We start from the raw sequence: 12,446 nt of genomic DNA, 5'->3' as shown, positions 1-12,446 counted from the left end.
TAGAAAAATAAAATATGCACCTATCTTGATTCCTCCGTCATTCATATTAGTGGTGGATTCGCCACGAGGAGTCGTTCCCGAATCGTTCATTCATTCAGTCGAGTTTCCGCTAGCACTAACTCCACTGAGTCTGACTGACTCAGCTGAGAACCGTGCAATGGGGTCCATTCCATGATGCGATTTACCGCTACCGGAAACCAGGCTGAACGAACATACGATTCGTGAACGACTCCTCCCAGTTCAGTCGAGTTTCCGGTGAATCGATTCACCGGAAACTCGACTGAACGTGGAGGAGTCGTTCGCGATTCAGCCTAGTTTCCGGTAACGGTGAATCGTATCATGGAATGCACGCCATTGCACGGTTCTCATCTGAGTCAGTCAGACTCAGTGGAGTTAGTGCTACCGGAAACTCGTTCGTTCGTTCATTCGAGTTTCCGGTGAATCGAATGGTGATCGAGACGACCGAACGAACGAGAGAGACGAACCGGTTCGGTTCGTTCGTTCTAAAGACTCGTTCATTCGAACCGGTTCGCGAACGAACGAGCCAACACTAATTCATATGAAATAGAGCTGGAGTAGGCTAGTCCTAGTGAGAGAAGCCACTACCTGCAGGTACTTTTCAGAGCTGGAGCAACAGTTCGGTCTTACTACCGTTTTAAAACATTTTTCTCAAAGAGAAAGCTTATTCAAGGTTATGGCTTTCTAATCAGCCTTCATCTCTGGTGAAATAATGAATGAAGCAAGTGGGAAAGACTAGACTTCACATCCGTCTCCTCTTGCATACGGAGCGGCGGAGGTTCCGCATGGTTCCGCCCAGTCGTGGTGGTCAGTCATTAATTAGCAGAGTCTCTTCCGGTAACTCTGAGCCCAGTCCACTTTACTTGCTTTCTTCCGGGTTAAACACCACTCTCTGCTACATTCGGTCGCCGGTTCATGTTAACTCTGCTACCTGTTCACTATGCGATATGAGGAGTTAACAACCCTTGTTTCAGGTACGTTTGGTATCCCCGTTTTAAATCTGTGTTTGTATTATATTTGTTTGCTTACCAAACGAGTTTACAACTGACAGACTTTTCAAAAGGAGAAGTAGCCTCCCCACAGCTTGGGCGGCTGAGTTTACCCTCAGACTGCTAGTATGGAACATAAAGCAAATGTATCGCAGCGTAGAGGGCTCCAGTTCAAACCAACAGGTGAGTGTGGCTTTACAGCTGTTCTGTTCTGCCCTCTCTTTGTTCTTCATAGATCTGGAAACGTTCCTCAATGATGGATTAAAAGGAGAAAATTTGAGCAAGAAGGCAAAGGAGAAGAAGGAAGCCTTCATCAAGCGGATTAAAGAAGTTAAACTTGGGTATGCATAAAGTTACACCTCACTTTACTGCTTATCTTTTTGCCATCTTACTGGAAATACAAACCTTGATAGTTTCAACTTTTCTAATAACCACTGTTGCATCTTCAAACAGTTTTCCACAAGACTTCAAAGAGAAAAGTAGGTTGTATTTTCTTGTTATCTTTCTCTACTCAATGCATTCTGTTCCATGAAATGTAGCCCATCCCCTTATAACATCCAACAGGCGGAGAAGATTCAGGAGAGGAGGACGAGTCTGACAGCCACAATGACGGAGGGTCGATGCATTCAGAGCGCACCGACAAGGATGAGGAGGCCAGTGAAGGTACTGTAACACGTATGTCATCCCCTGTGAACGCTAACGTATGCTGTATATACCTATGGCAGTGTACAGGAAGCATTGAAAACATTGCTGTTATAAATGAGTTTAACAGGTTATCCAGGGAGTTATCGCTATATCAATCTGTAGAGTCTTTCCATCAAAGAGAAATCTATTTTCATGGACATAGTGACAAAGACATTCTGTCTGTTGCCTAGCAACAACCCGGGAAGCTATTTTGGGCCCAACTGCTGCCCTCCCCCGCCCCTCTGGCAACAAGACTGCTTTATTACTCACAACCCCCAGTCCACAGAGCCTCAGCCACTGGGCTTCAGGTTGAAATACCTAGACTAATGCAGGGCCCTCAAGTATTGAACTGAGAGTGAGATTTTGCCTGAGCAACACCAGTAGAGGCATATTTTCCCTGAACTTGTAAACGTTGCAAACGTGCAAAAAAAATAATTAAATATTCATTAGGCATTCAGTCCAATACTTAAAATAGATCTCTGTGGCATTCAGTAGGCCAATGCTGTGGTAAAGTGTGTGTAAAGTATGACCAAGTGTTTCTTTCTGTTCAATAGAAACAACTTCATCAATCTCCTGTAGGAGAAATTTGTTAATGTGATTCCCTATAAAACAATAATGGTAATATATATATATATATATATATATATATATATATATATATATAAAAAAACATGACAGTAACTCTTAGTAATTTCCACCAATGCAAAGAGGACAGGGTAGGGGCGTAACTAGGGATGGGTCAGAATATTAGATTATTCAATAATTCGTTCCCGTGGGTCAAAGTATTTCCAAATAACATTTGGACCGTTAACATTTTTTCCATTCAAATAAACAAGAATTAACAGACGGAACTAATGTTGGACAGGTGTCCAAGGGCATTATCCAGCTTATACCATGGTCACTTGCCATAGAAAATAAATTAAGACCATTCATTTATATTTTCATGCGTTTTACAATCCAAATATAACGTTTTTCACAAACCATGACTTTGTTACCCTGGTAACGCCTGAGGGTTTGACTAATACCTGGAAATATCCCCTCTCGTAAGGTTCTTATGCAACGGAAACGGTGTTCACTCCTCCATTAAATAGGATGGACCTTAGCTACAACTTGGCAACGGGATGCATTCTAGTCCTCTCAGCTATGTGTTATGCATTGTACATATTTAGAATTCGAAATTCGTCCCAGCGTTAATACCACAGTTATTATAGGGTCTATATGGATTTAACAGTGTTGTCTGATTACAGTTTATATAATTTTTCACAATTTACCAGCTCTTGTTTTGCGCTATTCGTTTCTATGGGAATCGCGATGGTCTATACTTTCAACATAAAGTGTACATAGTTATAATTTGAAATTCGTCCCAGCCTTTATACCACAGATAGGAGTACAGTTTATTGGAGATTTTCAGAATTTACCAGCACTCGTTTTGAAGGCTGAAGGGCTGTATGATATGGGCAAAATATGATATCCCGATATTTTTTGGCTGAATGGCGATATACGATATATATCTCGATATTTTCTATAGAGTGGGTTCGATGTTTTTTTTGTAAGTCAAAAGCCACATGTGAGATGTTGCAAGCACTTTTATTAAAACATATGTCAGTTTGACTGCAACATATGATTTTGTATCGTTATTTTCAACAGAATCGAATGAACATATTAAAAAAAAAGGGACTTTTTTCACCTTCTTCACAAAATATTCACCTATGCATAACAATATAAAGCTGTAGGTTACACACATTAGCTACCATTAAGAGCATTGGCTTCATCGCATTGTCCTGCGTACTACGGTTAAGGTTTCAGTGCGCCGTAACTTTAATCCCCCGCCCCCTCCCTTCTCCGTTCCATTTGGGAGCATGTTTGGTTTCATTTTGCTTGTTTCGTATGTTTTAATTAATTAAGACCGTCACCAGAGGGCGCCCCCAACACATTTGCCGAGCGCCGGCCCTTGTTTCGGGGCAGAAGAAACTGTCGCGGCCGGTGATGCAGCAGCACAGCCAGTGGTGCCACCATGGGGTGGCGAGGGGTGGCTACTGCCACCCCAAAATCATTCTTTGCCACCCCATTTGCCACCCCTAAGACAATTTTTATTATGCATATTTATTTGAAATATATAATGTAGTCTATATTTTTTTGAATTGACAATAGTTGGCAATGTGAAAACGAGCAGTAAATGCAGTAAATGCGCTGCGTAGCGGTTATCAATGAAGTACGACATAACGTTGTGTGGGGAACAGGTATTTTTGCGCCCTCCCTGGCTGCAGGCGCACACCTCTGCTCGTATAGACGGAATGAAACCTTCACTGAAGTCCATAGGACTTCAGTGAGGGTTTATCCCCCCCTGGAAGATTATCCCCCCCTGGAATAATCTTCTGGAGGCGCCACTGAGCACAGCCACGGAGTTCTACGCATTCCTCATACTGCACTTTGTGCCGCTGCTGTAAATGGTGGAACAGATTTGTCGTGCTTCCACTTTTAGTCGCAACGGTTTTGCTACACTCTCTACAGATGACCTGCAGCTGCTGCTCATCTGCTTTTTTTTTAAACCCAAACTATTTCCACATTATGGAGCCGTTGTTTCTCCTCTGTGAAACAATTTCGTCTCCCGCTGCCGTCTCGTTTTCTTTACGGGTATCATCCATGCTTGTTGTGTTGTGAGGGGGCGGGAATGAGGCGTCTTTGCACACGGCACGTTCGGAAACACAGAGTGGGAGGGGGAGGGGTCGCGCTCACAGTCTCCAAGGCAAGCGCTGTAGACGCTTGAGGGACAAACTGACCATTTTAACGCATATCGATATAAACGATATTGTCAAATCTTGTATCCCCTTGGAAATTATATCGATATATCGTACATAGCCGATATATCCAGCAGCCAGACAATTTGACTGGAACTACTAAGCAGGTAGTTATTTTTTTGTGTTTAAGATACTAAGGGATTTCTTGCCGACGATCCATCGCTGCCTTTGTGAATGTCGGCACACTTCGATAATCAATTATTCGTCCATACCACCCACCGATTATTGGACCATGAAAAATTTGTGTTAATCACTTCCCTAAGCCTAAATAGTTTGAACGACCCAGAGAAATGCAACGCAAATTCAATGTGAACATGTATGAGGCTTTAATAAAATTCTGGACGATTTTGAAACTCAGCCCGGGCACATTTTTATAAAAGTGTCTCAAAAAGAGTGCAATTCCGGGCAAAAGAGGACGTCTGGTCACCGTAGGTAAGGGGAACCCATTTCATTCCTATCTGTTCCACTGTTAAATAGTGGCGCAAGTTGGTGGGCGCTATCCTGGTAATTTCTCTGCGTGAGAAATACGAAGTGTGGTGTGAGCATGTGCATGGGAAATGCGTGAGACCTGAGAGCCCTGCTAATTTATTGGTACAGTAGTTTTTAAACCATGCATGACCCACCATAGTCAATGCAAAGATGTCATTGAATATACCTTCTCAAGTGAAAGATCAGGAAAACCAAATTCCTTGTGGAGAGACAGACGGCGGCAAGCGTTCCCCCGGGCGGCAGTGAGCAGCGACCTCTTTTATGGCCGCTCGTTTACAAAAAGCAGCTTTGAATCAGCGGTTGGACCGCTCACTGAAGTGGCTTGGTGGCCAAGGAAATCACAGGAAACCCTTTTGGCTGACCCCCGACCCCCAGGATACTGCTGGTTCTAATCACTAGGAACTAGGGCAACACACACACACTGAATCCCATTTCTTTGACCTTATCTCATTTTGTTGAAGATTAGAGAGCATGACGTTAACTTTTGATTGTTTTGCTCATAGACATTGTTCTCCTAGTTTGACAGATAAAATCTATTGGTATAAAACTAAAGAAATTATAATTATTTGCAAACATGTTTCCACCCTATGTAGGTGTCCAGCAGGCTCCTGCCATAGCAGCACAGGATCTGCCGTATGTGTTCAAAGCTGGATACCTAGAGAAACGTAGGAAAGGTAGGTGTTGGTGGGGTGGGGATGTGGGTGCGTGGGGGTGTGTTTATTTAAAACATTTTTATTTTTGTAGAGCACAGCTTCTTTGGAACAGAGTGGCAGAAGAGATGGTGTGCCCTGAGCAGTAACACATTCTACTACTACGGAAATGAAAAGGGTATCACATTCATGTTGTTTTTTTTAACCATTAACTTTAATTACTGATAATATGCTGTTGTTTTCATGATTTGTTATCTCTATTAGTTTAATAGAGGATCTTTGTGTAAATTGGAGAGAAATATTTGTTATAAAGTTATATTTTTTGGACACATTTGAAGTGTGTTTTTATTCCACAGACAAACAGCAGAAGGGTGAATTCTCGATTGATGGCTATATTGTCAAACTGAACCACACCTTAAGGAAAGATTCAAAAAAGGAATGTTGCTTCGAAATTTCCGCTAGTGACAAGCGAGTATATCAGGTAGGCCGAATAAGACCATTCTTCTTTATCCACAGGCCTACCAAGCTAAATTACCTTAAACTGCATCAACAATTCAGTCAATTTATTGAAATGAATAAATCATTGTAGTGCCCTTTTTATATGCTTATCAATGAGCTTTCACTTAATTAAAAAGTAGTTAAGAAAATTTCTGCCAGTGCACACATCTACATTTACATTTGCTACAACACTTCAGCTATATTAACATGGCTTTAAATTAGCATTATCACCAAATGACCATTCAGGCCTTTCCATGTGGTACATTATACGATGCATTACTATGGGGTTGTTTGTTGATACTAGTTAAAATAATAAATAATAGTGATGTTGATTTCCGGCCGCCCAGTTTTGCGCATCATCTCAGAAAGAGGCAGAGGAATGGGTGAAACAGATCGACTTTGTTTTGAGAGGTGTGTACAGCATTTAATGAGCCAAATCCTCACTTTATTAAAAGTTCCATGTATCACCCTAGCAGTCAATGGGAATTAGTAGTATTGGAAAGAAAGTACATCACCACACTAGACTGTATACATAAGTTAATTTCAATGCCTATATAATCCATGTAGACATGTCGGGCATTATACCTGAAGACGAGGATGAAGAGCAGGAGATATACGATGACGCTGAGTCGCTGTCTCCGCTGCCCATCGACGAGGACATCTATGAAGAACTTCCAGGTGAGAAGGGCACCAAAAAACCATAAGCACAGTTCTGTTACATTTCCTAGAATACTCACAGGTATCTCTGGGCTCGGTAACTTAAAATTTAACAATTTAACTAAGAATACTTAATACGTTTTGTCTTAATGAAAATTAACTTGACTGCATTGAGTTAAAAGTATCCATCTTAGTGAATGTGAACTTATAAGAGCAGCATTGTTCTTTCTTTCTTTCTTTCTTTCTTTCTTTCTTTCTTTCTTTCTTTCTTTCTTTCTTTCTTTCTTTCTTTCTTTCTTTCTTTCTTTCTTTCTTTCTTTCTTTCTTTCTTTCTTTCATTCTTTCTTCTCTCCCCCCCCCCCCCCCCAGAGGAGGATTTGCCTTCTCTTCCAAAGCCTCCTCCAAAGTTGGAGACGACAAACAAGCCTGCTCCTCCTGTTCCAGGTACTTCTTGTCTGTGACACAGCAAAATTGGATCAGCCTACCTGAGTTTTGAGGATATATAATATTTTTCAGTGTTAAAGTCGCCTTACTTTGCCAAGAAGTGAATGTGTAGACTGAAGGTGGAGGTAATGCACCTTAACAGGGTTTAAACCCTTTGCCCATGTGCCAACCTACTATATCTATATCTGTTTAACGTACAATATGTATACAATAATATATCTTAAAAATATGACGCTCAACCTTTATAAGCCAAAGAGGAACAAGCCAAATGTATTTGGCGGGGAACATTCAAACGGAAAGATAGCATGAGGAAATAACCAGGGTTACTTCCTTTTTTCGGTCATAAAATGGCAGATAGCAACTTCCTCTTTTTGTGTATGTACAAATTGTGTTTTTTCCTTGTGAAGGGGTGTTTTATTAGTTTGATCATCGTCTACGTAATCCAGATAAAGTAAAATAGATGATTGGGAATTTCCAAAATATGGTAAACATGTTCAAAAGTATGACACTAAGTAATGTGTCGAAAGTGGTCATTAGAAAAAGTTGACAAACATTGTTAATGGTTTCTGTAATTCATTGCCTGAAAACGTCTTGTTTAATAGCAAACCTGTTCAGTTGACCCTTTTCTGCATCCCTGTTGGTTTTACGGAGGAGTAGCGTCTACATGGGAAGGAATTAATTCCAGAAAAACAAAATATCTTAACATGTTCTGTTCTTCCCATCCAGTTGATAAGAGCACCGACTACCCCAACTTCTACCAGAGTAAGTGGGATTGCACAGGAGACATATCGGATGAGTTGTCCTTCAGGCGTGGTGATGCCATTTATATCCTGAGTAAGGTAGGCCCAAACTTCGTCACCTCTCTCTCCTCAATTATATTGGCCCTGTAATTAATGGTAACCATTTCCTCTGACTATCGTGGACGAAATGGTTGTTAGAAGGCGGCTGGCCGGGGCATGGGGTCTGAGGGGGAGTGGCTGGCCTGGGCATGGGTTCTGATGGGGAGAGACAGGAGAAGGACCTCCAGCTCTGCTGTAATGGGGTTAGTTGTGTAACAACAGCATCTGGCTGTCCGACGTCCATCTGGAGGGTCTCGGCGCCACTGCCAGGCTGGGAGTGGGGTGACGGCGGGGCGGTCAGCAAATAGAACGGGGGTCATCAGCCCACACTCAAAGGCGTGTCTTTCAACTCTCCAGTCAGGGCCCTCAATAGGAATGTGTGTTCTCAGAGAAGCCGAATGTGTGTTCTCTGTTCTGTGTGTGTGTGTGTGTGTGTGTGTGTGTGTGTGTGTGTGTGTGTGTGTGTGTGTGTGTGTGTGTGTGTGTGTGTGTGTGTGTGTGTGTGTGTGTGTGTGTGTGTGTGTGTGTGTGTGTGTGTGTGTGTGTGTGTGTGTTAGATTGAAGTATGCCATCTAGTGGTGTCTCGGATCTGTGCAAAGGAAATACCCACCAGCTCTATCTTTAAATGATATGCACTCTCCCTCCATTTGTGTATACATAACTTTATTATTAGATGGGCAAAAAAGGGCAATTCAAACTTTTTTTGATTTGTTTCATGCGTGCTTTTATGTTTTAATTTACATTTTGGATGTGGATAAATAATATAATTCTGGTCCAGTATTGCTTGATTTGTTTGTGTTTTTGCGTCTGGAGAAGAGCCCAGAGAGCCAGTTACCCTTTAGACTAGGAGAGCCATTAGCTCAAACCTTGGTGTTGGGGGGTATTGACCTGCTGTGGGGTAATGACCATAAAACCTGTCTGGACCGCAGCAACCAGCTGTGGCAGAAGGGTTGGTGCCCCCCGCCCCCCCAGCCCGCTGCTCTTCCTCCTCCACTCTCCTTTTTCTCCCTGTTCCTCTATCCCTCCTTCATTCCACAGGCCAGAAATAGCTGCTGTCTTTTCTTACAAATACAGTCGTGAGACCCCCCAGTCCGCGGGGGTAGGAAATAAGCAGCACCCCTCTCCCCCACTCAACCCCACCCATCCCAGCTCGCTGCTGCACTTCACATTACGTAAAACTAATCCTGAGATGGGACGTCTTGCTCATCGGGGCTGAAACAATGTCAACGTGTCACTTTGAAGACAGACAGACAGACAGACAGACAGACTGACTGACTGACTGACTGACTGACTGACTGACTGACTGACTGACTGACTGACTGACTGACTCAGAGATTGGTTATTTAATCGGCCTCCAGGGGCTTGGCGACTGGCATGGCCTGAATATGATACTGGTTGGGGTCTTCTTGAGTAATTCATGTAGGACACTAAATGATAAATTAATCTTTTAGACATGGTGACAGGCCGTATCCCATAACGCTGTCCAACTAGGGTCTAGTAAACAGCAGTGGGAGCTCTAAACATCATCTTTCTGAGATAATGAAGGCAAGGAGTTGGTTTGCAGATTAGTCCCTTGACACTCTCCTCTCTGCAAGAACAAATGCTGTGGGCCCTGCTCTCCTGGAAGGAGTGGTAGCCCCTCTTGGGTTTGGTTTGTAACCTCCTTTGGTAGCCTGTCTAGGGTTTGGTTTGTAACCCCGGGATGTGAGGGGCCGAGTGGGGCACCCGTCCCTTGGCCTTGATTTACCATGTGATGTCCAGAATGATTCCTGTCCTGGCGGGACTTGGATGTGGGGTTAGGCTCTTGACCAGAGGGAATGGTGTGTATCCTCTGTTACTCTGGGGTCCCTCCCCACTGTGCCCTCCTTACATCTCGCCATGTTCATTTGGAGCTATAACCTGTCACGCCGGGGCAGATTTACGCCTGATGGCCTGTGCGTGCGTGCGTGCGTGCGTGCGTGCGTGCGTGCGTGCGTGCGTGCGTGCGTGCGTGCGTGCGTGCGTGCGTGCGTGCGTGCGTGCGTGCGTGCGTGCGTGCGTGCGTGCGTGCGTGCGTGCGTGCGTGCGTGCGTGCGTGCGTGCGTGCGTGCGTGCGTGCGTGCGTGCGTGCGTGCGTGCGTGCGTGCGTGCGTGCGTGCGTGCGTGCGTGCGTGCGTGCGTGCGTGCGTGCGTGCGTGCGTGCGTGCGTGCGTGCGTGCGTGCAAAGATGTCAGAGTTCATTGTAATATGTTTGCCATTTATTCCACTAAAGAAGAAGAAAAATAACTTGAAAATGAAGTCTGAACAAATGTAGACGCTGTAGATTTAGTAATAATTAATTTTCTTTCCTAGTTGTTTTTCTGTGGTCTTAATCTGATGTACCTATATCACTCCCTATGCATTAAAGCAGGTTTATAGCTTCTCTTTTTTCACCACTCTCCAGGAATATCAGAACTTTGGTTGGTGGGTCGGGGAGCTTCAGGGCAGTGTTGGCATCGTCCCCAAGGACTTCCTCATGCAGCTTTATGAAGTTTAACACGTGGAGGACGGCCTGAAGAAAGGAATTGCAAATCCTTTGGAGAAATGTACTGAAATTGCTCATTACCTTGTTTCTTTTGCAGTTGGTGAGGCTGAATCAAGTGAAAATATTTTTCTTATTTTGTCACATTTCATTTTGCACTGTTTTGACCGCACATTCCCTTTTCTGATCCATGCAAACTGTGACTTGTAACTCGTAAACATATGTATAATATGCTTTCAATAAAGATGTAAGCAAGGCTCATGCACATTTCTTAAATTGAATGCAAGGTCGGCAACCAGATAGCAGAGAGGGCTGCAGATTGCTAAAACAGATCTACAAAACGCTTTTGTTAGGAACCTAATGCTTAGTGGACTGCCTAGTGCATGGAATGTAGAGCAAAGCATTTCTTTAAAGAATTCTTAAGACAATACTAGGGGTGTAACGGTACATGTATTTGTATTGAACCGTTTCGGTACGGGGTGCTCGGTTCGGTGCGGAGGCGTACCGAACGAGTTTCAATACGGACATATTAAGTAGAGGACCGCATGTGTGGAACATGCTGCGGCGGCACATGCACAGTTGCGCACACCGTAGCTGTGTTCGAAATCGTTCCCTATTCACTCACTCACTATTCCCTATATAGTGTTCATGATATAGTGCACTATTTAGGGAACGAACAAACGAGAATTCGGACACTACGCTGAACATTTCTAAACGTCATTTGCGTCAGTAAATGCGCCGGGTATTTGTGTGACGCAGATAGATGCGCCCACGTCATGTTAACAAACCGGGCACTCACGAGGAAAGCTGGAGGTTGTATTGATGTTGAATGTTACATTTCCTTGTTCAAGTTTTTTTTAAATTAATTTTGAATGTTAAATATTCTATGTTAAATCCCAAATAAATTGTTGACATTTCTAAACGAAAGCCGGAGACTGTGTCCCAATTCATAGGACGCATCCTTCGTAGACCCCGTCCTTCGAAGGATGCGGCCTTCGTAGACCGCGAAGGACACTCCGAAGGCCGAAGAAATGGGACGGTCTAGCCTACGGAGCATTTCTGGTTTACGTAACAAACCGTTACCGCCCTTTCACTTGCGTGACCACGCTGCTCCTGTCACCTAGCAACCCTGACAGCTGAACTGACCTGTTAGTAAACAGAAGTTAAACCGGACAGCTCGAAAAAAAGAAACCAACAAAAATTATTATTGATCATTATGTTTTTGTATATAGTAGTTTTATAATAATTGTTGTAAATAGTCACATGAATGTTTGTTGTAAATAGTTTTTTTGTTGTATATATGTTTTATAAATAGTTAATCAAAAAAGTTAGTTAAATAGTTAATTAAATAAGTTAGTTTCAATAAATATGTAAATAATAATAAACAATGTGTTAAATATAACAGAACATAAGTTATTTGTCCACCAAACGCTCCAAAATTGAGAAAAACCTATCCATTCTTTCCCAACTTTCCTGGGCTTTCCTCTCCTCTGCCTCCCTTTGTAGCCTCATGTCCTCTTTTATTAACTGGAACATTTACATTTTACATTTACATTTAGGGCATTTAGCAGACGCTTTTATCCAAAGCGACTTACAATAAGTACATTTGTCATAAGAAGTGCATCAATATATCGCTGTCGGTACAGAAAGGATGTTCATAGAACCAAGTGCAAGTACCACAATCACTAGGCTAACCCATTCCCCGTGTTACAGCCATGATAGCAACTACTGCAGTTGCTACACAGTTAAGTACTATAATACAATACAATACAACACAGTGTACAATGGTTGCCAGAAGGGGGAGGGTGGCTATGCAGTCGAGGTGGACTCTGAACAGGTGAATCTTGAGTCCTTTTCGGAAGATAGTGAGCGACTCTGGA

The 12,446-nt window shown here is 43.0% G+C and overlaps 1 protein-coding gene across 2 annotated transcripts; it reads left to right on the top strand.

Moving 5' to 3' along the window:
- The first annotated feature begins 603 nt into the window (after positions 1-603).
- skap2 (src kinase associated phosphoprotein 2) lies at positions 604-10,823 on the top strand. Of its 2 annotated transcripts, XM_030370573.1 has the most exons (12): positions 604-992; positions 1,243-1,348; positions 1,461-1,486; positions 1,572-1,670; positions 5,572-5,652; positions 5,723-5,806; positions 5,985-6,109; positions 6,474-6,537; positions 6,694-6,804; positions 7,153-7,227; positions 7,954-8,066; positions 10,489-10,823. In XM_030370573.1, exons 1-12 carry the CDS (start codon positions 959-961, stop codon positions 10,579-10,581), a joined length of 1,011 nt encoding a protein of 336 aa, XP_030226433.1. In that variant the 5' UTR covers positions 604-958; the 3' UTR covers positions 10,582-10,823. The 2 variants fall into 2 exon arrangements, with proteins under 2 accessions (XP_030226433.1, XP_030226434.1); XM_030370574.1 differs by lacking the exon at positions 6,474-6,537.
- The last annotated feature ends 1,623 nt before the right edge of the window (positions 10,824-12,446 follow it).

The sequence above is a fragment of the Gadus morhua genome, chromosome 11 (assembly GCF_902167405.1).
Source record: "Gadus morhua chromosome 11, gadMor3.0, whole genome shotgun sequence".
Lineage (NCBI taxonomy): Eukaryota > Metazoa > Chordata > Actinopteri > Gadiformes > Gadidae > Gadus > Gadus morhua.
This window is presented reverse-complemented; position numbering and strand designations above follow the sequence as displayed.